This window comes from Molossus molossus, unplaced genomic scaffold (assembly GCF_014108415.1).
Source record: "Molossus molossus isolate mMolMol1 unplaced genomic scaffold, mMolMol1.p scaffold_m16_p_17, whole genome shotgun sequence".
Taxonomy (NCBI): domain Eukaryota; kingdom Metazoa; phylum Chordata; class Mammalia; order Chiroptera; family Molossidae; genus Molossus; species Molossus molossus.
The window spans coordinates 29,914,035-29,936,063 of record NW_023425352.1 but is presented as its reverse complement, the minus strand read 5'-3'; the positions used below and the strand labels follow the sequence as shown (position 1 = coordinate 29,936,063).

The window sequence follows — 22,029 nt, the reverse complement described above, 5'->3', positions numbered from 1 at the left end:
CCACGCCCTGCTCTAGGCCCTGGGTGAGCACAACGCTGCCCACCGCCTCCAATCATTACTCTGCGTAGAGCGCTTTAAATATGCATGGGCGCGTCACGTCGTGTGAATCTGGATCAGTTCTAGGGAGGGAGCCAGTGTCTATATAAATGTGACCCGGGTGGGCTGAGAAGGGTTAACAGACTGGGGGAGAGAGAGAGAGGTGGGGCGGGGGTCCACAGCCCTGGTGATCGAAGCCCAGGTTGGCAACACCGGTGAGTTGCACCCCTCTTTGCCCACCCTTGCTGCTTCTATCAAAGGAATGCTGGCCACGGGAGGTGGGAGGTGCCCTTAGATGCCAGGTGTGACCGTCGGCAGCAGCCAGCACCGGGAAAGAAAAAGTCCTCAGTGCACCGGCCTTGGAGGCACATTCCCCAAGGGCGCATGGTCACTGTTGCCTTATGCTGCCCGTCTGTTTTGAGAGCGAAATCCTTGTCCAAGGTTATAACTCTCCGTCTTGGCCCCCAAGCCGCAGGACCTTTCCGGACAGAACTGGTGAGCACTGCTCGCTGCCCCCCACCCTCACCCCCAGCTCTTGCGCCCCTGCGCTTGGAGCGGCCTGGCCCCCGCAGGCTCGCCATGTTCCCCTGTGGGCTGAGCTGCCTGTCTGCGCTGGGGGCGGCAGTCACCGCTCTCCTGTGCGCCGGCCTGCTGCTCAGCCTGGCCCAGCACCTCTGGACCCTCCGCTGGACGCTGAGCCGGGACCGGGCTTCCGCCCTGCCCCTGCCCAAGGGCTCTATGGGCTGGCCCTTCTTCGGAGAAACGCTGCACTGGTTAGTTCAGGTGAGCAGTCTGTCGCTTCCCGTACCGCCATATGGCTCCTTCTGCCCTGGCTCCCACTGGAGCCTCCTCGCTCTCAGTGCTCCCAGGGTTCATAGCCAGTCTCTTCCCGTCGCCCACGCAGCAGACACGGCCCTCGCCTTCACCCAGCTGCTCCCTTGAAGGGACTGTCCGGCACCACAGAGCTACTTAAACACAGTTCTTCCCAGCGCTATTTAACCTCGCCCCAACACAACGTGGGGGTGAACAGAAGGGTTCTAGGAAGGAGTCTGAGGACCATGCCACCCTATGTCCTGCAAGCATAGAATCAGGAGTCTGGGGGCAGCTCAGCCGTGAGCCCATTCTGAGCACTTGCCTCATTTCACCAATGGATCAGGGGCATCTAAATTCCTATAGGGTAGTCGGGAGGCCCATTTGAGACTTTTGTAAAGAGTAAAGCACCAGCCTGCAGCAAGGAGCTGTTATCCCGGGGCGGTTGGGAGGCCTGGGCTAGATCCCCGGCGGCCCCAGCCCGATTCGCGGCGCCTCGCTGCAGGGCTCGCGCTTCCACAGCTCCCGCCGGGAGCGCTACGGGACAGTGTTCAAGACACACCTGCTGGGCAGACCGGTGATCCGTGTGAGCGGCGCCGAGAATGTGCGCACAATCCTGCTGGGCGAACACCGCATTGTGCGCAGCCAGTGGCCACAGAGTGCGCACATCCTGCTGGGTTCACACACACTGCTTGGCGCGGTTGGCGAGCCACACCGGCAGCGGCGCAAGGTGAGCCGAAACCAGAGAAGGGGCTGTCGGGACCTCAGACCCGCGGTTCCTCAGGCACCTGCTGTGGGCTAGGCCGGGACTCAGTCTTAGGGGTACACTACGAACTGGCCGAGACCCCTGGCCAACCAGTGGTTGGCCTTGGACCAGTCCTTTACCTTCCCGGACTTCGGTTTTTAAGGCCAGGACTGGGGCTTAAAGGTCTTTCGCCTCCGATCTTCTGTAACTGATACCAGAAGCGCTGGAAACTCAGGCTTCGAAAGGAGTTAGGGATGACTTCCTCGAGGAAAACGCAGCTGGGACCTGGATGGATGGGAGGGGCTGTACATCAGAAAAGAAATAGAGGGAATGGCGAGAGCCAAATTTATGACATGTAGGTCTAGGTCACTTAGAAGGGGAGGAAGGGCCTGAAATTGGCCTTTTGGTGCCTCTGGAATTGCCCAGCAGAGGAGGCCGTACCGCGGCCAGGACTCACCCCTCGCGCTCCCTTCAGGTCCTGGCACGAGTGTTCAGTCGCGCGGCGCTGGAGCGCTACGTGCCCCGCCTGCAGGGGGCCCTGCGGCGCGAGGTTCGCTCCTGGTGCGCAGCCCGCCAGCCGGTGGCGGTCTACGAGGCCGCCAAAGCCCTAACCTTCCGTATGGCCGCGCGCATCTTACTGGGGCTACAGCTGGACGAGGCGCAGTGCGCGGAGCTGTCCAGAACCTTCGAGCAGTTTGTGGAGAACCTCTTCTCGCTGCCCTTGGACGTGCCTTTCAGCGGCCTGCGCAAGGTACTGCCACCCAAGCCCCCGATCTTCCTCTTGCTCCCTCGGAGCCCCCACGCATCACCTCTGCTGGGGGACAGAGGCACAGCCCAGGGAGGGGAGGCAACGTGGTGTGGTGGTGGGCTCTGGGGTTGCCCTCTGCCATGATTCTCTGTGTGATCCGGGGCGGGCCACGCACCCTTTCTGAGCCATACCAGATGGGACGTGTTCCGGTCCCAACAGCCGCGGGGCTTCCCTTTGGATACCCGGTGGCAGGCGCCGGGCCAGTCGGCCCTGCCCCTCCCCAGAGCGGCGCCTCCTGGCCAGGCCTCCAACGCCGCTTTAGAAGCCCTGATGGCTGCGGAATGGATGGGAGCTTTAGGGCCGCAGACACGCCCCCGGGCCCAGCCCGGCGCCAGGTCTAGTTGGAGAAGGGTGGGTGCCGGCTCTCCGCCCGCGGCCCAGGGCCGCTAGTTTCCGGATCAGAAAACCGTGGCCTCCTCAGACTTCAGAGCGAAGGGCTAGACCCAGGGAGCAGCTAGAAAGCCCCAGCCTGCCTTTCCTTTCTTCCTGACCTAGGAATTCGCACTGTGCCAATGCAGTGGTTTTCAGTCACCTAAATAAAAATAATACTTATGTATAAAGGGGCATTATATGGGCTGATCACCTTGGATACATTTCCTGATTTAATCCTCTCAACCTGCAAAGTGTTATTCTCATTTTGTTGATGAAGAAACTGAAGCTCAGACAGGTAAAATAATTTACCCAAGATCACACAGCTAGTAGAGAGGCAGGATTTGAACCTGATCTACTCTGAGTACAAAACTCAAGTGCCCAAATGCTTTTGGTGTACCTGCTCCCTGAACTCTCCAGTGGCACCATGGCCCTCTTGCCTAACCCCTTACAGAAACTAATGGTTGAAACATCCAAATTGTGTCCTCTAAGCCAGACCTTTTCTGAGTGCATCAAGGTGACCCTTGCTCTCTATACTGATGCCCACTGTCCCTGCCTGAGCCCTGTGCAGGGGAAAGAAAGTGGCCTGGTTCCACCCCCACAACTTTGTGCCAGGCATGGGCACTGATGGCTGTGTAACTCTGGGCAATTACTTGACCCCTCTGGGACTTAACATCCTCCTATAAGGACCAAAGAAACTGTTTGCCTGCCTCAAAGGAGGCTTGTGATAATCAAGAGAGAATGTGTTGAAAAAGTGTGAAAATTCCTGAGCATTTATTAAGCCCCTTCTATATACCAGACATGAATCTAAACTGGGAAATTTAACAGTAAGAACTCAGCAGGGCCCTGGCGGGTTTGGCTCAGCGGTTGGAGTGTTGGCCTGTGGACCAGAGAGTCCCCGGGTTCGGTTCCCCCTAGGGGCACGTACAAAAAAAAAAAAAAGAACTCAGCAGAGCTAGAGCATCCCTGGGAAGATTTGAGGGGGATAGGTGCCCAGGCCTGGTCCCCTGGGCCTTTCTGCCCCACCTCCCTTTACTCCCTGCCCACCAGGGCATCCGGGCAAGGGACCAGCTACATCGGCACCTGGAGGATGCCATTGCAGAGAAGCTTCATGAAGACATGACTGGGGAGCCAGGTGATGCCCTGGCCATGATTATCCACAGCACTAGGGAGCTGGGCCAGGAGCTCTCAGTGCAGGAGCTGAAGGTAAGTGGCTAGAGGGCTCTCCCTCTCCCCTCTTTTGCATTTCTACTGAGGTTCTGTCCCCACTTTAAGCCTCAGTCACTCAGGGTGAGGGGGCAAGGAGATTAGGCTTCCAGTAGAGGCTCAGCCACACCCACTCTCAGTAGGAACCTTGAAGGCTTGAATCCTAGGCCCTTCTGGCTACAAACAGCTCCACTCCCCCTCTCCTTTCTCTGTCACTCCATGCCGTTGCCTCTGCTATCCCCTTGACTATGACGACGCCCTCTTCACTCCTGTTTTCTACAAACCCTGACTCAGGGTCAAACTCCACATCCCCCTGGAAGCTCCCCTCTTCCCCCAAATCAATACTCTCCTATAAGGCACCTTGCACTTGACACTTCTTTCTACCTGTGTGTTTGGCCGCTGTGGGATCTCCCAGGGAATTGGAACCCCTCCCCCATGTACACATAGAGCATATGCAGTAGAGGTGGGGGGAAGCTTTGGAATAGCCCCCAGGATGTGGTTGATAGCCCTAAAAAAGAGTGGAGAGGTTGGGGAGCAGGAGAAAGTTAGAAATGGAAACATCTCACCCCTCTGAAAGCAACTCCTGTCCTTTGAACTTCCATTTCTCCTTTCCACCAGCCTCAAAGTATGGGGATCAGCCTTAGTTTCTTCTCTGAGAATGGGGCTAATAATCTCCACCCTGACTCCTGGGGGGCTGTGAAGTCTGGAAGAGTCAGGGGTTAGAGGTAGATTAGCAGTAGGCTCCCAAGTCCTGGGGGAGCCCAAGGGTAGGAACAGTTCTGGGCGGTGAAGGGAAGTGGTGTGAAAAGGAGTGGATGATCCCACTGCCTTGACAGGGATGGGGGAGGAGGTGTCCCAGGTTCTCAGGAAGAGACCGGCTGCTGGAATCTTCCATCCTGGTCTGGGATTTAGGGCAGGGCAGGCAGGATAGGCCTGTCCAGGATAGATGTTGGGACTTCAAGGTCTCTTTCCTGGCTCTCCATCCTGTTCAGGGCAGACAGCTTTGGACCGGGTCATTCATTCCACGGACATTATGTACCTAGTTGGTGTCAGGCTCGATGCTGCAACTGGGGATTTAGGATGATCAAAACCTAGCCCTTACCCTTGAGGTGCAGGAGGAGTGGAGTACACCTTCATCTTACGATCACACAAATCAGTGTAAATAACACTGTGGGTGCTGCCAGGAAGGAAGACGGGAGTTGGGAGGGCAGAGGCAGGCAGTGAGGGCTAGGGCCTAGAGGATGAAACCACCAGGCCCCTCCTCTGTTTTTCCTGGGAAATGCAGACCAGGAAGGGATTTAGTCGTTCATTGGGGCCAGTCTACTAAGCTGGAGGAAGAAACCATGATGCCTGCTTTGGTGAGAGGCTAGGGCTGCTGCCGCCGCTACCTTCCTCGGCTCCATTGCAGCCATGGTCAGGAGCCCCGGCTGTGGTTGCAGGCAGCGCCACCACGCGGTTAAGAGCACTGGACTCTGAGTCCTACCACTGGGACTACTACTGACTGCAGGGACCTTTCCAACCCTGTAAAACGAGGGCAGTAATTGTGCCTCACAGGACCGGGGTGGGACTGGAATGAGTTAATATACTTAAAGCACTAAGAACAGCACACAGAATAAGTTCCTAGCATTATCTCTGGGAACCCTCCGAAGGCAAATGGATAGATCCTGGTTTGCCCGTTGCTATTGTGGCTTGCCCAAGTGGCAGGCAGGATTCAATCGACTCCGGGACCCTCCCCACAATGGCACATCCCGGCTCTCCGGCCTTTGCCCAACAGTCAATTCGGGCCCTTTACATCTTGGCCAGGAGGCCAGGGAGACTCAGCGCCGCCCGGGCTGTCTTGCAGGAGTCGGCTGTGGAGCTCCTCTTCGCCGCCTTCTTCACCACCGCCAGTGCCAGCACATCCCTCGTCTTGCTGCTACTGCAGCACCCGGCGGCCATCGCCAAGATCCGGCAGGAGCTAGCGGAGCAGGGGCTGGGGCGCGCGTGCAGCTGCAGGCCGGGGGCCGCGGGGGATGGCGCGGGGCCCTGGCCCGACTGTGGCTGCGAGCCAGACCTCAGCCTGGCGGCGCTGGGCGGTCTGCGCTACGTGGACTGCGTGGTGAAGGAGGTGCTGCGCCTCCTGCCGCCGGTGTCCGGGGGCTACCGCACCGCACTGTGCACCTTTGAGCTCGACGTAAGTGCGCTGCCCTCCCCCCGCCCCCCAGGCCCCTGCCGCTGGGCAGCCTGCTGCGAGGCCCTGGCGGGTGGAGGTGGTGGGGGTGGGGGCTTAGGACTGCCAAGGCTTCCCTTTCCCCTCGCAGAGCTTCCGCTTTCCCGCCTGTAAAGTGGGCTGAGCTCTGTTCCATTTCCCCAGATCCACGTTTGAGAGGCGCAAGCCTAGCGTCTGGTGAGCACACAACGTTAGGGACCCCATATACTCTGCTTTTGGCAGCTGTGCTGGTGGGTCAACTAAATTAGAGCCAAGTTTGAGAATAAAAACTTTTCTCCATACAGCACCCCCTCTTAGTCAGTGAGTCTGGGAGAACAAAGAGAGCCCCCCACAAAGTCCCGTACCCCACCCTTCTGGCTCCCTCAGAAGATCAAGGAAAGGAACCGATCAATGTTACCTGACCACCGTCTTGGCTAAGGCCAGATTCCAGAAGAATGGGACAATGAAGATATGGGTTAGAATCTCTCAATGGTCTGATCAGCCTGGCTTGGCCTGGGCAAGAAGTTTAAGGTCTAGGCCTGGCTCCGTCTCTGTAAGACCTTGGGCACTTTCCACCTCACTCCAGGCTCCTGTTTGCTTTCTGGGGGAAGCTGTCTTGATCTCTTCCAGCTCTGACACTCCATGTGGGAGCATCCAGGAGTGGAGCCCGAACTTGCCAAACAGGGTGTTTGCCTGATCAGCTGTCCCTGCAGGTCCCTCTTCCCCTAGCTCAGTCCCTGGGAGGCTGCGGGCAGAAAGGGCACCACCTTTCCTGATTCTTATTTTAAACAGCAAACATCCCTGGTGCATTGCATCCCGGGATTCCTAGGCACTAGGGAACTGGGATTCTGCCCTAGAGGAGCTTATCATGGAGAGAAAGGGGGTGGGGGCAGGGCAGACAGCTGCATACCAAACGTGGTGTGAGGAGCAAGTGACCTCTAGTCCTGGATGACACCAAAACACTTTGGGGTTGGGATTTGAGCTGAAGCAGTAAAGGGTTAGGATGGGGACAGCACACCACAGACAGCGGACAGCCCCACAAAGGTGGGTGGATTAGTGAGATGTTTATAAGGGTCTTGGATGCTGTATCTTGGAATTCAGACTTCATTATGCAGGTGCTGGGGTGCCCTACAAGACCACAAGGAAACAGGGAGAGGAGCACAGGTCCACCAGAGTGAGCAGAGCTCAGGGGTCTTAGCTATCCTCGTCTAGAGACAGGAAAACGGAGGCCCAGGGAGGAGAAAGACAGAGCTCCTCCACGATTCTAAGATCTCTCTGCCGGTCTGAGAGCTTCCTATAGACACCCTGGATGGAATTTGTTCAGGTGAGGGAAGCAGGATAGTCAGGGGTTAGGAAGACATCGAAAAGTGGAATAGTTTTAAAAGCTGGAGGTGCGCAGAGGGAATATGAAAGCTCCTCTCCAACATTTGAAGGACTCCCCCAATTTAATTTTCATGTGTACCTTCTTAAAGTGTAGCTACCAGACCTGAACATTACTATTGTACAGCTAATGAATGGGAAGGACAGAGAGGCAGTTTTCAGTTCAGTGCAAAGAAGAGCTTTATAATTCAGCTGACCATAGAGAAATGGGGGTCTCTGTTATTTCTGTTGTTCCAGCCCAGGCAGCTGGTAGGTGCAGGACTGGAATTTAGGTCTCCTGATCTAATGTCAAGAAAAAATAAATACCAAAACAAAATATTGAAACATAAATAACAACAGATCACATTTGCTGACCAATAACATATATGCCAGACCCGTTTCTTTTATCCTCACAACACAATGGGCTTTTTTGTTCTTATTTTATAATTAAGAAACTGAAGCTCAGAGAGATTGAGTAGCTAGCCCAAGATCACACAGCTCACCAGAGAAGGAGCTGAGATTGGAACGCAGAATGGTCTCCTAGCTTCCCTGTTAGACGCAAATTCCTGCTAGTTTTGAGAATTCTGTGTGATGCACCCGAGGTGGAGGGTCGGCTCAGGCCCGGTTTCCAGGTTCCTCGTGGTCAGGCAGGTCTCCTCACCTCCCCGCAGGGCTACCAGATCCCCAAGGGCTGGAGCGTGATGTATAGCATCCGGGACACGCACGAGATGGCCGCGGTGTACCGCAGCCCGCCGGAGGGCTTTGATCCCGAGCGCTTCGGCGCCTCGGGTGAGGACGCGCGGGGCGCCTCCGGCCGCTTCCATTACATCCCGTTCGGCGGCGGTGCGCGCCGCTGTCTCGGCCAGGAGCTGGCGCAGGCGGTGCTCCAGCTGCTCGCAGTGGAGCTGGTGCGCACGGCGCGCTGGGAACTGGCCACGCCTGCCTTCCCCGCCATGCAGACCGTGCCCATCGTGCACCCTGTGGACGGGCTGCGGCTCTTTTTCTACCCGCTCGTGCCTTCGGCAGCGCGAGATGGGCCACGCCTTTGACCCGCGGCTGCGGGACATGACTTCGTCAGCGGCATTGTCTCAGTCGCGGCGCCGCCCATCTGCGCTCACTTACTCGCTCAACAAACGGTCAATGAATGAGTCCCTGTGCCGGACTCTGAGAGAGTAGGAGCGCGAGCCACCGTCACAGCACCGGAGAAGCGCCCAGGTCGGTGAGAAGGTGCCTCTAGCTCGCTCAGCGCCAGTAGGAAGGAAAGATGGGCCAAGCTTCTTAAGTCCTTTCCAGGATCCCGAAGCAGGGATGGAAGAAACAGATTTGCATTGGAGCTACATGGTCTCGCCTTTCTGTGCCAAACCTGGGAGGGTAATTGGATCGAGGGGCCGCTGGGTATATTGCGCCCCGTGGACTGTGCCAGATGTCCGACGCACATGGCTGGACCTGCACCCCTTGCGCGGAAGCCGGGACGTCGATAGCACATCCCTAGTCTGGCGTTGGGCCATAGGAAGACACACCGAGAAGGAGCCCAACGGAAAGCCCTGAGGCAGCTGGCCTCTGTGCCATGTGCTGTGGCCACTCTGCGGGTGTCCGCGGAAACTCAGAATTGTGGGTGTTTCCAGGGTTCTAAAGGGCTCAACATCACCGGATTCTGCTGGCGACTTCTTAAAAGAAAAATTCCTTCTTCAAGAACTCATTTAATCTTCCCATTTATACGGGAGAATAGGCACACCTATTCTTTAAGTCTGGATTATTTGCATGGGAGGTTGAGACATTCAGGTTTGGGATATTTGTACCCAAAACAGGAAGGCCAAGAAATAGCTTCTTGGCAACAGCTGAGCGAGGCTAGGGCTTAATTGGGCAGCTAGCTGCTCCCTGGTGGAAAGGCATGGAATAGAGGGTGGGGGACACCCAGAAAAGACCCCCTCCCGAAAAGGACCACCCCAGCATATACCCAGAGGGGCCGGGAGCTGGGGCAGTCTGGAGCCCAGACCGCGGACAAACTTCCCTCCTGAGCATAGGATAGCCCCAGGAACTGGGCTGAGAATTATCTCCATGACAGATGGCTGCAGGGACCTTCTGGGTCACTGCCTCCACTTCCTTTATTACAGAGGAGAAACTGAGGTGAAAGACTCACCTGAGAAGCCAGCAGTAGGCTCTGGACTGTTGGAGCAATGCTTTTACTTACAGTGTAAGTCTTACACACACACAGCCCCTTCCTCCACCCACCGGTCTCTTCAGCCTCTGGGCCTGTGGCCACCAAGTAGATAGGACTCAGCCCTTTTGTCCTTTCATACTGATCCCTAGGTTGGCTTAAGTACTGGATCTTTCCAACACAGAGGTTCCCATCAGTATTTAAATCAAAGCCAAGGATCTCCAGTGTCTTCATTCCCAACAGCCTCAATCTGCCACCCATCTTCAGACAGGCAGGGGCAGCTGGATGTGATGGGTGAGCCAGGAAAGTTGCCGCGGAGGCCCCAGCTGACCCCTTAGTGAACCAGAAGCAAGCTGGTGCCCTCCTGACCTTATGCTTAAGGTGGATCCCTGGGCCAGGAGGAAAGGGGAAGCAGCAGGCGTGAGCAGGGCCAGTAGCTCAAGAGCACAAGTGGGCTTTTCCGAGCCTGCCTGACACCACCATAACCCCATCCAGGGCAATTCATCACCCACTGCTGACCACAGGACTGGCGCCAGGCCATGGGCTCAGCAGGCGACAGAGTCAGCAAAAGTGAAGGGACTGGGGCCTGCCCTCAGGGTGCTCTGAGACTGCAGAGACAACAGCCAGGCCTGAGAAACTCCACCAGGGTGAAGTGACAGGAGGACCAAGTTTGGGGGTTGATTCTGGTTTTGGGAAAGAAGAGAAATATGGGGGAGGGGGCTCTCAGGAGCCCTGACAGTGTAGCTGGTTCCTATATACGGGTTTACCTGCTGTGGATTGTGTACTAACCATAAGCCCCTGTAGGGGGCAGCTTCAATTTTACTCTAATTTCCCATTGATACATTATTTTTCGTAATTTCTCAGAATACCTGAGCTCCTTTGTTCATAGCTCCAGATTCCCTGAGGAAGGAGCAGACATGGTTCTTGCCTCCTGGACGAAACATGCTCACAAAGGAAGTAGACAATAAATAAACTAGCAAACAAAAGAGCAAGAATATGTCCCGTGGTGATAAGTGCTGGGGAGAAAATCAAACAGGCCTGTGATGCTGAGTACCTGGGGGCCACACTCAGCAGGGTGGGCCAGGCAGTCTTCTCTAAGGAGAGGACATTGGACTGTGTAAGGAACCAGTCAGCGGTGACCTGGAAAAGGGTGCCTCCTGCAAAGGGAAGAGCAGGTATAAGAACCCTAGGACAGGACAGAATGTTCAAGAGATGGGAAGAAGGTGTTGGGAGAAAAGGGGATGAGGGGTGCTTCAGCTGCCCTAGCTCACCAGACTCCCCTACCCCAGCAAAAAAAAAAAAAAAAAAGGAAAAACAAGGACTGGGACTCCCCACACTCACCCCAGCCCTGAGCCACAGGGAGACTATTTTGTAAACAATTTGGAAACATTTTGTTTTCCAGTGAACCAACTCCCCCTCCCTGCCCACTGCCACCCAAGAAAGCTTGGCAAGGTTTCTAGATCAAAGTTCTTATTGGGCTGGTAATTTATTGACCCCTTCCCCCCTTCACTCCACTCCTCCATTTAATTCTTTTTTTGCTGGACGCCCCCGCCCGACGCCCCTACAGGTCTCGATGGACAGATAGATTAAATCATCCCCCAACCCTCGTGGCAATTTCCAGCCCGCAGGCCCTGCTCATCTTGTGACCCAGCGCGCGCTGAACTTGGCGCGGTGGCCCTGCAGAGTTCACTCGGATGTCACGGTCCGGCCTGCAGGGGTCACAGGCGGGTCAGGCTGGAGGACTGGGACTGGGCCCCAGGTCACGCCCCCGCTCGCCAGCTTTACTCACCGGCCAGAGGCACTGTCCAGAAAGGGGCGGGGCGGAGATTTCTGAGAATACCTCTAGCGCGTCTGGCTCCAGTTTCTACCAGAGCCCCGAAGTTGGCTGGCACCAGTTATAGTCTCCAGATCGTCAGAAGCAATGACAAGGAGGAGACACCCTTTTCTAGAACCTCTGAAACACCAAGTAGAGTTATGGGGAACCGCTAACTCTTTGAAACACGCCCTGTGGCGACCCGGACTTGGAGCGTTGCGGGGTCTGCCGGTCCCTAAGACCGCAGACATTTTCCGATCCCGCGGGCTTTGGGGACCACCGCTGCAGGGCCACGTATTTAACAGCTCTCAAGAATAAAGAGCTTCCCATCTCCATGGGACTCTTTCCAAAGCGTGAGGTGGGCTCGTGCGAGTGTCAGTGTTCAATTTTAAACAAACGTACGTTATCCTGTTTCGTTTTCGGCCCCGCTGGTGTCTTCTGCGCCCAAACCAAGGGAGCACGTGGCCCTGCCTGCTTGGAGGCGGTGTGGCTTGGCCACGTGGGAAGCGGGGATCGCACGTGCGCTTCCCGCAGTGTCCGAGCTCTAGGTATTGGCAGCACAGGCTACAGTAGCTGTATTTAGGCAAAGGCCAGCAGACTCTCTTCCCAGTTGGGATTCCAACACTCCCATTGGCGGCCCGCAGAGGCTGGGTTTAGGACCGAGTACCCATCTCACCCGGGTGGCTTTATGCTGGGTGGGAGCCGGGAGAGCTAAAGAAGGCTTCAGAGACCGGAATCCAGGTCACGCTGGTAATGCATGTAGCTTAGCGTGCCTGGAGCTAAGAACAGTGTTTACAACCAGAAGCTCCTTTTGGAAATTCACAACTATCCCGAGGTGCAGACTGGCCGGGAATGATCATCCCAATTTAAGGAGGAGGAACAGGGGCAAGGATATGTAGTGACTTGCCCAAAGTGATGCAACTAGAGATGGAGCCGGGTCTCCGAGTCTAGACCCCCGGGCTTTATTTCCTCTATCTCCGTCTCTTGATCCTGCCGGGGCTACGGTCCCCATTCCCCTATGCTTAGCTGGAGCTGCAAGCCCCAGAGTCATCGGAATCGGGCCGGCTGTGACCAGATCTCAGAGCGATGGTTGCCGAGCCATCGAGGAATTTCCCCTGCGGTCCCCCACTGGGGCTGACTTGTGCAGGTTTGCACCTGGAGTCCTGAGGGACCTGGAGGCTCTCCTGTACTCTTAAGTTGGACGGTCCATGACTTCATGAATGCCGGCCCTCTTGAGGAGGTTGGGTCATGCCTGATTTCCCGCGGCTCTCGCATGAGTCCTGGCCCCGGGATCTTCTGCGGGATCTTCGAAAAAGTAGGGAAGTCTTCCGTTTTGCTCTGTGTTCTGGACCTCAGTTTCCCCACCTGTGGGATGAAGCAGCTTGACGATCCCTGAACGCACTTCCCTTTGCTTCCCCAGCAGGTGGAAGGGAGCCCACGTAGCGCCTGTAAATGGAAAATCAATGAAGGCAGCTCTGTTCTGGAACCGACCGTCGGACTCGACGGGAAGGATTCCACAGAGACCGCCAGGAAGCCCAGGGCTTGGAGTTCCGGCCACCCGGAGCCCGGGTCGGCCCCTGTCGCCACCTCGGAGCTCCACACACCTTGCATGGGGGAGGCAGGCTGCTCCTAGTTACGCGCTCCAGGAGGCGCGCTCCGAGGGAAGCCGCCACCGCGCCGCCTCTGCCTCGGCGTGGAACAAACGGTTAAAGATTTTGGGCAGCGCCTCGCGGGGGGAGGAGCCAGGGACCCAATCCGCAATTAAAGATGAACTTTGGGTGAACTAATTTGTCTGACCAAGGTAACGTGGGCAGCAACCTGGGCCGCCTATAAAGCGGGCGTGTGGTTGGGTTCAGAGTGCTGGTGGCGGCGGCAGGTGGCGCGGGAGGTCGCAGGGCGCTATGGGGCTCCTGGCGCTGCTGGCCAGTGCGCTCTGCACCTTCGTGCTACCGTTGCTGCTCTTCCTGGCCGCGATCAAGCTCTGGGACCTGTACTGCGTGAGCAGTCGCGACCGCAGCTGCTCCCTCCCTTTGCCCCCCGGAACTATGGGCTTTCCCTTCTTTGGGGAAACATTGCAGATGGTGCTACAGGTAAGGGATTTTGGGGCGGGACAGGACGATTCTCTGGACTCGGTTCCGGGCTTCTACTGAAGCCGGAGCAAGCGCCCCCGGGAGGACGTGTCTACCGCTAGGATCTGGGCAAGCCCGAGGCGCGGAGCTCCCCGGCGCCCCCTCACGCCCGCCTTTCTCCTCCGCTTTCCTTTTGCAGCGAAGGAAGTTCCTGCAGATGAAACGCAGGAAATACGGTTTCATCTACAAGACGCATCTGTTTGGGAGGCCCACCGTGCGGGTAATGGGCGCCGACAATGTGCGGCGCATCTTGCTCGGGGAGCACCGACTGGTGTCGGTCCACTGGCCCGCGTCGGTGCGTACCATCCTGGGCTCCGGCTGCCTTTCCAACCTACACGACTCCTCGCACAAGCAGCGCAAGAAGGTGAGGGTGGAAGTGAAGGCGCCTGGACCAGAAGGGGGACCCCATTCGCCAGAGGGATTCACGCAGAGAGATGCTGGGCGAGCGCTAGCTGCAGGAGGCGTCGGCTAGGACCCTCTCCAGCTCAGCTTAGCTTTCTCAGCCGGGAAGTGCCTTGGGTCTGGCGGAGTTGGGGTGTCTGGAAGGGAACGCTGGAAGAGAGGAGTGGGGCCGGGTTTTAACATTCTCTCCTCCTCGGGGCTCAGGTAATTATGCGGGCCTTCAGCCGCGAGGCGCTCCAGTGCTACGTGCCGGTGATCACCGAAGAAGTTGACAACTGCTTGGAACAGTGGCTGAGTTGCGGCGAGCGGGGCCTCCTGGTCTACCCACAGGTGAAGCGCCTAATGTTCCGCATCGCCATGCGCATCCTGTTGGGCTGCGAGCCCCGTCTGGCGAGCGGCGGGGACGCCGAGCAGCAGCTGGTGGAGGCCTTCGAGGAAATGACTCGCAATCTCTTTTCGTTGCCCATCGACGTGCCCTTCAGTGGGCTGTACCGGGTAATGGCGGCATGCAAGGTGCAGAGCTAGGGGATCCGGGGCGCGGGTGCCCGGCCTCTGCTCACAGCGGTGCGCTTTCTGCGCTCAGGGCATGAAGGCGCGGAACCTCATACACGCGCGCATCGAGGAGAACATTCGCGCCAAGATCTGCGGGCTGCGGACGGCGGAGGCGGACGGAGGCTACAAAGATGCGCTGCAGCTGTTGATCGAGAACTCACGGGAGAGGGGAGAGAGGCTGGACATGCAGGTGAGTGGCAGCTTCAGGAGCGTCACTGCGGAGTTTGGGCATCTGGTTTTCCAAGTGCGGTTCCCCAAATCCCCAAAGCGCCAGCCTGGGGCCCAGCTTCCCGGAATGGGCATCCTGCACGGACCCCCTCGATGGGACACGGAAAATTGAGACAACAGGTAGGAGAGCTGTGGAAGAGTCTGCAGCCGAACAGGGAGCGAACCCTAGCCCTTCCAGGTCTTAAATGGAAACTTAGAATTTGCCAACTGTAAATAAAGAATCTTGGGTGAACTTAATACAGTTAAGGCTTTAAGTCAAAAGTTCCGAGTAAAGTGGGATTTTACTGGCCTTCCTGTTTCAGCTGAACTAATGGGACGGTGCATTTTGTTTTTAAAACGTTGCTTTCCTTGACATTCTGTCAGCAAAACAGCCCTTTTCCTCTTCCCTCCAGAACCCTCAGTTGGGTTCTGAGTAGTTAATCCCTCTGCAAAATTGCAGGCAGACTTGTAAAAACGTTCATCTTATTCCACTTTCAGGCACTGAAGCAATCTTCAACTGAACTCCTCTTTGGAGGACATGAAACCACCGCCAGTGCAGCCACGTCTCTGATCACTTACCTGGGGCTCTACCCTCATGTTCTCCAGAAAGTGCGAGAGGAGCTGAAGAGTAAGGTAGGGGACTCTGGGGGTTCCCTGCTACTTTAAGAAAGCCCGCGGCTCCCTAGCTAACTTCCCAATAAGTAAGTGTGCTTCCTAAGCTGAGTATTTTAAAGTGCGGGCCCAGGAGTGGGTGAGCCAGTGGGGAAAGCGCTTGGTGAATAAAGAGGGAGGAATCTTGAGCTGTGATCCCACTCAGACAGGGTTTGACCTTGTATTCCTATCTCCACCTCTTGCAGAACCTTGGAGATTTTCAGATAGGTTCCACTTCCTTGGATTTGTGTGTTCAAGGGCATGAATTAGGGACTTGTAGGTGGGTGGCAGCAGGTGGTGGGGGTGGGGAAGAAGCTAAGTGGTTCTACCTTGTGAACAGCTTTCTCTTGGAATTGCAAATAGATAGTGGATTTGGGCCAAGGGGTGGAGACAAATGGTCACTAGCTGCTGAGTGTTTCCCCCCTCACTCTTTTTCATCATGGGGCCCTTTGGGTATAGTCTCCACTTAAGCTCTGTTTACATCTGCTGGGCTGATTTTATTGGAGCACAAAATAACCGTTCACCTCTGTGACTTTTGATAGGGTTTACTTTGCAAGAGCAATCAAGACAACAAGTTGGACATAGAAACTTTGGAACAGCTTAAATACATTGGGTGTGTTATTAAAGAGACACTTCGACTGAATCCTCCAGTTCCAGGAGGGTTTCGGGTTGCCCTTAAGACTTTTGAATTAAATGTAAGTGAAAAGTTCTCCCCTCCCCTTTTGTTGTGGTTTTAAATTTCCCCTTGCTTCCCGGGCATTGGTTTAAATTCCTTAATGCTTTTGGTAACAGTGTCCTGTCCCATGTGGACACATTTTAGCAACCTGAATATCTGTCTGTCTGTCTCTCCCTCCCACCCTTTCTTTTAATTCATAACTCCTTCAAAGATATCGGTGATAGCTTTTTGTTGTTGAAAATTAGATTCCAGTTTGTCAGCCTTCAGGACTTCATAATCTTTTTCAGGGATACCAGATTCCCAAGGGCTGGAATGTTATCTACAGTATCTGTGATACTCACGACGTAGCAGACATTTTCACCAACAAGGAGGAATTTAACCCTGACCGATTTATGCTGCCGCACCCTGAGGATGCATCCAGGTTTAGCTTCATTCCATTTGGAGGAGGCCTTAGGAGCTGTGTAGGGAAAGAGTTTGCAAAAATTCTTCTCAAAATATTTACAGTGGAGCTGGCCAGGCATTGTGACTGGAGGCTTCTAAATGGACCTCCTACAATGAAAACCAGTCCCACGGTGTACCCTGTGGACGATCTCCCGGCGAGGTTCACCCGTTTCCAGGGGGAAATCTGATGGACGTGAATGCCTAGACCTTGGACTTATTGTAAATGTACATATGAGTTTTTACATAGTGTCATGTTGATTTTATTATATTTAATTTCTAAATGTATATTATAATATTTATGTGTCTCTACTACAGTACCACAGTCTTTAAATATTAAAATAATGAATTTTGTATAGTTTCCAAATAAAGTAAAATTTGAAGGTGCTTGTCTTGTATTTAAGATTCTTGTGTGGTTTAATAATTGTACATATTATATTGAACCAGATTTCTAAATGTCTGCCTGCATGGCTTTATCTGTCATCTCTCCATATCTACTATCTGTGAGGAACCAACTTTAGCTGTTTTTTTTTTTCTCTTAACGGTTATTACAGAATATATATGTGGATGTGTGTTAGTGCAAAGGTAACTCAGGAAATTCAATTACCACAGGAAAAATTACTATTTGGAAAATCTATCAAAGTTAATTTTACATTTGGGGGAAGTTTATTTTAGGGAAAGATGACTTTGAAAAGATGGCACTTTTAATGTAACACCTTCAGTCATAAACTTATTATGTTTAATAAACATATCCATGTTGTCACACATCACCACAACTGTCTCCTGAAGTCAAGCTTTAGGCGAGACAAAGCCAGTCACTCCAGTCATGGACAATTATTGACTAAAGTGAGACCACAACTCACTGGTGTGTTTCCTTTACTCAGAAGTTGCCATGAAAAGAGCATTGGGAAAGGCCAGTAGTCTCTGGTTTAGATAAGCGAGTCCAGGTTTTCTTTATTGAAAATAAAGCAGGAGTAGATTTAGCAAACTGACAGATAAAGTTTTTATCTGTGCTGGGCAATAGGGTGTGAGCCTGACATGACTGATAAAATGGCCCAGTCATGACCCTGTGAACCTTGGCTAACCTCCGTGAAAGCACAGTTTTGTCACATTTCTGACCCTGGCATAGCCATGTTCGGAGCTGAAGGCCAGACTCAATCCAGAGAGGTTAGCCCGCTGGCTTACTTGTGTAAGCACATTTTCAGTATCGGAATGGCACAATCTGCCACTGAACCTCTGATGGCTTGTAGGTTTTGGACTTTAAAATTTTCATTACAATTTTAGAGTTTGGCAACGCTGCAGAAACTGGGTGGTCTAAATAGGTGTTTGAAAAGGGTCTGTCTACAATTAGGGTTACATGTTCTACCTGACTTTAGTTTTTTGGGTAGAACTTAGATTGTCCTTATTGTTGGAATCCTTTGATTTTTAAGGAGTGTTTACATAACAACTTATAATGCCCATGATAACCTTATAATACCTATTTTAAAAATGAGAAATTATAGGCTTACTTAGTTGCAGCCCAAGCTTTTGTGTACTGTGGTGTGCAGAGATGGCCCCTCCCCCGGTAACAGTCCCCTGGATCATTCCAGCCAGGAGCACACTAGCCTGAGGACCTTATTTCAGATCATTTATACAAGGCCAGTTTTTAAGGGTTTCAGTACTTTTTATTGTGCCAGAGAACAACCTTTCAAAACGTTTTTGGTGACTCCGTGACTGGGTGTCTCTACGAGCATAGAGTAGAAAGAAATTTGAACCATTTTAGCATATAATTCAATTTTTAAAATCTAACTTTATTTTTTATCTGGAGAGCTTTGAGGAAAGTGCTCTGGCTTGCATTTCCCAGGGCTATATTAAGCCCAATTACAGCCATTGATTACAGAGCAGTGCAGAATTTACCTCGAAAATACGTTAAAAATATAATCTTTGTTAATGTGCTCAGTGCTGAGTAAAGGTGGTTTGGCGTGCGAGGCAGAATCAAGGCTTGTGGGCTGTCCTAGTGTATATTAAATGGGCTTGGGGCAAGCATGTTGTATGGCACACGCAACGCCCCCCAATGGGGAAGTGTTTCGGGAGGAGGTCACGATACTAGAGTTAGACTTGGCCAAGGTTCCGGAAGGAGGGGAGACCACTGCTAAATGCCTCTTTGGAGCTCCCAGGGACTTGGCACAATGATGGAAGGGCATGTGACAGGGACAGGTGGATCTGCCAAGCTGCTGAAGCTGGTGTCCTCTGCCTCCCCTTCCACACATGCCCTTCGCCCTGGCCACCTCTCATGCCCTCTTCTCTTCAATCAGGGATTTGGCGACACCAAGGACAGACCATTGCCTGTACTGGCATGTGAAAGCCGTCACCTGGGTCTATAATTTGCATTCAGAGGGACTGTGGCCTTCACCTAGCTTCGCCCTTGGAGGCCCAGAGGGACTGTGATGTGCCTTGGGCCCCCCCCGGGAGTGACAGAACTAGGAAAGTGCTCCTACTGTGCGCTCTCCTCCACACGCACTTACTTTTTTTTTCAACAGCTAATAACACCTGCCTAATTTATCTCCAATTTTCTATTGCCCAACCACTAGACCCCCGGGGTCTTCACTTCCTAACTCCTCATCATATCCCTGCCACCATTTTCCTGCCTTGTGACAGTCAAGATCAATTCTCTTGAGGCCACCAGAGGCAACTGGTAAAATAGGAGCAGTGACAGGGAGTGGCTACTCCCCCAAACCTCTATCACCTGAGAGGTTTCAGGGTGCTTTTCGTACCTTGCCACCCCCCAGAGGTCCACAAGGGGGCGGGCTTCTCCCTTCTATGCCAAGCTCAGGGCCCAGTGATTCTCCCCACCAGTGTCCATGAAATCCAGCATCCAAGACTCTGGCCCAGGGCCTTTTACCCCAAGCAGTGAGAGGCTACAGACCACTCAGGGCTGAGCAAATACTCAGCCTCAGGCCTGGTCAGGGCTGCCTGGCTGGAGGGGTCACCTCAGGCTGGGTTGATCTGGATCATCATTCAGTTCCTGAAGTGGCCACCATCCCACTGCGGTCTCCGAGGTCAGCTGGCTCACGTTTCCGGTGTTGCCCACATTCTGTCCATGCTCTGAACTGTGCTGCTCTCATTATCCCTGGAAAAGGACTCTCGGTTTTGGGGGAGTGAGGAGCATGAGTTTTAAAGGATATGAGCATACTAGTCATTGTTCAGTCAGGGGACTTGGCCAGGTGGAGGAGCCACCCTTCCAGAGCACTGTGGGAGGAATTAGGGGTGTTGAGATGTTCTGGTGGCCCCGCCTTTAAATGAAGGGCTGTTGCAGAAAATACGGGTTTGGGCCTGTTCTGAAGGACACAGCATGCACTTAGGAGGGTAGGTGAGAAGAAGGAGATGTTAATACCATGTAAGGAAAACACTTTGAGACAACTAGAGCCCTTTGGTGATGACTCGGGCCACCTTGTGAGAGAGCAAGCTCCCTGTCAATGGAGGCATCCAAACAGAAGCTGGATAACTAAGCCACCGTGGAGATTCCGACATGGAGGGAGAGGTTGGGTTAGGGATGATTAGAGTGATTCTCTGAGAGTTGATTCTGTATGAATTCAGTTCAGACTCTACTTTGAAATGCTTAATTAACTCCAATCTAGGGAGACAGGCCACCCCACCTCCTCTTCCTGCAGTGTCCAGCATTCCTTGGTGATCATTCTGCCCAACCTCCTGACAGATGTGGTGGGTGAGAGCCCAGGGGGCCTGATGCATGACCTCAGATTGACACTGCGTCCCCTGTGTTGATTACTAGGGAATGTCTCTCCTGGCCAGTGCCCTGGGGCTTCCTGCACCCCTCTAGACCTCCCCGAGTTGTGCCTCCTGACCATCCACTTGACCTGGCTTCTGTGTAATACCCAGCAACATTTCCAGTTCTCCCAGGTCTCCGAGATGCCATCGGCTGACATTGGACTTAACCCAACTTTCTCTGCCTCCTGAAAAGACTAAAAGGCAAGAACTATCTCATCATTGGAATCTATTTCTTTTTTGGTTAATCCTCACCTGAGGATATTTTTCCAATGATTTTTTGTTTATTGATTTTAGAGAGAGAGGAAGGGAGAGGGAGAGAGAGATAGAAACATCAATGAGAGAGAACACTGATTGGTCCCCTCCTGCATGCCCCCCACTGGGGATCAGGCTCACAACCTGCTCATGTGCCCTGGCCAGGAATCAAACTGGCGATCTCTTGCTGCATGGGTTGACTCTCAACCACTGAGCCACACCGGCTGGGCTCCACTGATTTTTTTAGATAGAGTGGAAGGCGAGGGAGGAAGGAACGGAGGGAGGGAAGGAGGGAGAGAGGGAGAAACATCGATGCAAGAGAGACATATCAATTGGTTGCCTCTCACAGGACCCCGACTTGGGCTGGGAATTGAACCTGCAACCAGGTACGTGCCCTTGACCAGGAATTGAACTTGCGACCCTGAGCCAAACTGGCCAGGGCTCATCGTTGGAATCTTGTAACAGCTTTCTCATGCACCTCCCTGCCTTCTCCCAGAACAGACTCACACATCGTAGTTGCTCTTTGAGAGGGAAAGAGTCCTGGGGCCGAGCCACACCATTCACCTTACGTGTCTCCAGCTTTGTGGTGCCATATTTTTCTTTGAAAAGTGAAACTTTCGTCCTTGGAAAATCTCAGTGGCCGCAAGCTTACACGGCTGTGGTTTAACAGCATGTCACATTCCTGAAACCAACGCTCCATGGGTCTTTAGCCAAACAAGCTTTCCTTCGTTTGAAGTAGAGTCAACTTGAGTTAGAACCCTGGGACAGGGTGGAAACTTAGCCCTGGATTACGCGGTGGGTTTTCTGGGTGAGAGTTATCGTGTTGCAATATTCATAACCACCTACCCACAACACAGAAGCTGACCTACACTGCACGATTTTTCACGCTGCCCACCCCTCCCTGCTCCAGCCAGAGGTTAGAACCTACTCTCATTTCTGACCAAAGAGGCTTCAAGATTTTTACCTGAAGTCACTAATGAGTTCACTTAACTCAAATGCATTGCAAAAGAGGACAAAGTGTTTTGCTTATAATAGATATTTGACAAAACACATGAATGGGTTCATTAAGTACAGTCCAGTGTAACAGTGATTTATTTAATGATAAAGGAGGGGATTTGGTATTCTGAAATGGAAAGTTCATTTAATGTCAGTTCATCACAGACATTTAGAGCTGGAAGGGAGATCGTGGACAGATCACCCAAGCCCTTCAGTTCGCACCTGAGAATTCTGAGGCTCAGAGAATCCAGACTGGCTGTCTGCTATCCAATACTTTGTAGGATTAGCCCTTAATTAAAAAACAAAACAAAAACAACCCACTGTGCCCTGGCTGGTTCGGCTCAGCAGTTAGAGCGTTGGCCTTCGGTCCAGAGAGACCCAGGTTCGGTTCCTCGGTTGCAGTTTGTCCCTGGCCCTGGTTGGGTCGTGCAGGTGGCAGCCACTCGATGTGTCCCTTTCACGTCCGATG

At 53.6% G+C, this 22,029-nt stretch overlaps 2 protein-coding genes across 3 annotated transcripts; both read left to right on the top strand.

Moving 5' to 3' along the window:
• The first annotated feature begins 615 nt into the window (after positions 1–615).
• LOC118632610 (cytochrome P450 26C1) lies at positions 616–8,570 on the top strand. The gene is made up of 6 exons (XM_036265848.1): positions 616–819; positions 1,352–1,576; positions 2,067–2,342; positions 3,819–3,974; positions 5,818–6,147; positions 8,193–8,570. Exons 1-6 carry the CDS (start codon positions 616–618, stop codon positions 8,568–8,570), a joined length of 1,569 nt encoding a protein of 522 aa, XP_036121741.1.
• Positions 8,571–12,934: 4,364 nt separating this feature from the next.
• On the top strand, positions 12,935–17,309 carry LOC118632380 (cytochrome P450 26A1). 2 transcript variants are annotated; one of them, XM_036265445.1, is made up of 7 exons: positions 12,935–13,293; positions 13,761–13,985; positions 14,228–14,518; positions 14,607–14,765; positions 15,281–15,415; positions 15,976–16,128; positions 16,397–17,309. In XM_036265445.1, exons 2-7 carry the CDS (start codon positions 13,779–13,781, stop codon positions 16,736–16,738), a joined length of 1,287 nt encoding a protein of 428 aa, XP_036121338.1. In that variant the 5' UTR covers positions 12,935–13,293; positions 13,761–13,778; the 3' UTR covers positions 16,739–17,309. The 2 variants fall into 2 exon arrangements, with proteins under 2 accessions (XP_036121338.1, XP_036121336.1); XM_036265443.1 differs by lacking the exon at positions 12,935–13,293 and adding an exon at positions 13,355–13,582 and having other exon boundaries at positions 16,397–16,933.
• The last annotated feature ends 4,720 nt before the right edge of the window (positions 17,310–22,029 follow it).

Coding starts and splice junctions, on each gene's coding strand:
- LOC118632610 (XM_036265848.1), top strand. CDS start 616: ATGTTCCCCTGTGGGCTGAGCTGCCTGTCTGCGCTGGGGGCGGCAGTC. Junction 1,577..2,066: donor CACACCGGCAGCGGCGCAAG/GTGAGCCGAAAC, acceptor CGCTCCCTTCAG/GTCCTGGCACGAGTGTTCAG. Junction 6,148..8,192: donor TGTGCACCTTTGAGCTCGAC/GTAAGTGCGCTG, acceptor ACCTCCCCGCAG/GGCTACCAGATCCCCAAGGG.
- LOC118632380 (XM_036265443.1), top strand. CDS start 13,394: ATGGGGCTCCTGGCGCTGCTGGCCAGTGCGCTCTGCACCTTCGTGCTA. Junction 13,583..13,760: donor CATTGCAGATGGTGCTACAG/GTAAGGGATTTT, acceptor TTCCTTTTGCAG/CGAAGGAAGTTCCTGCAGAT. Junction 16,129..16,396: donor TTAAGACTTTTGAATTAAAT/GTAAGTGAAAAG, acceptor AATCTTTTTCAG/GGATACCAGATTCCCAAGGG.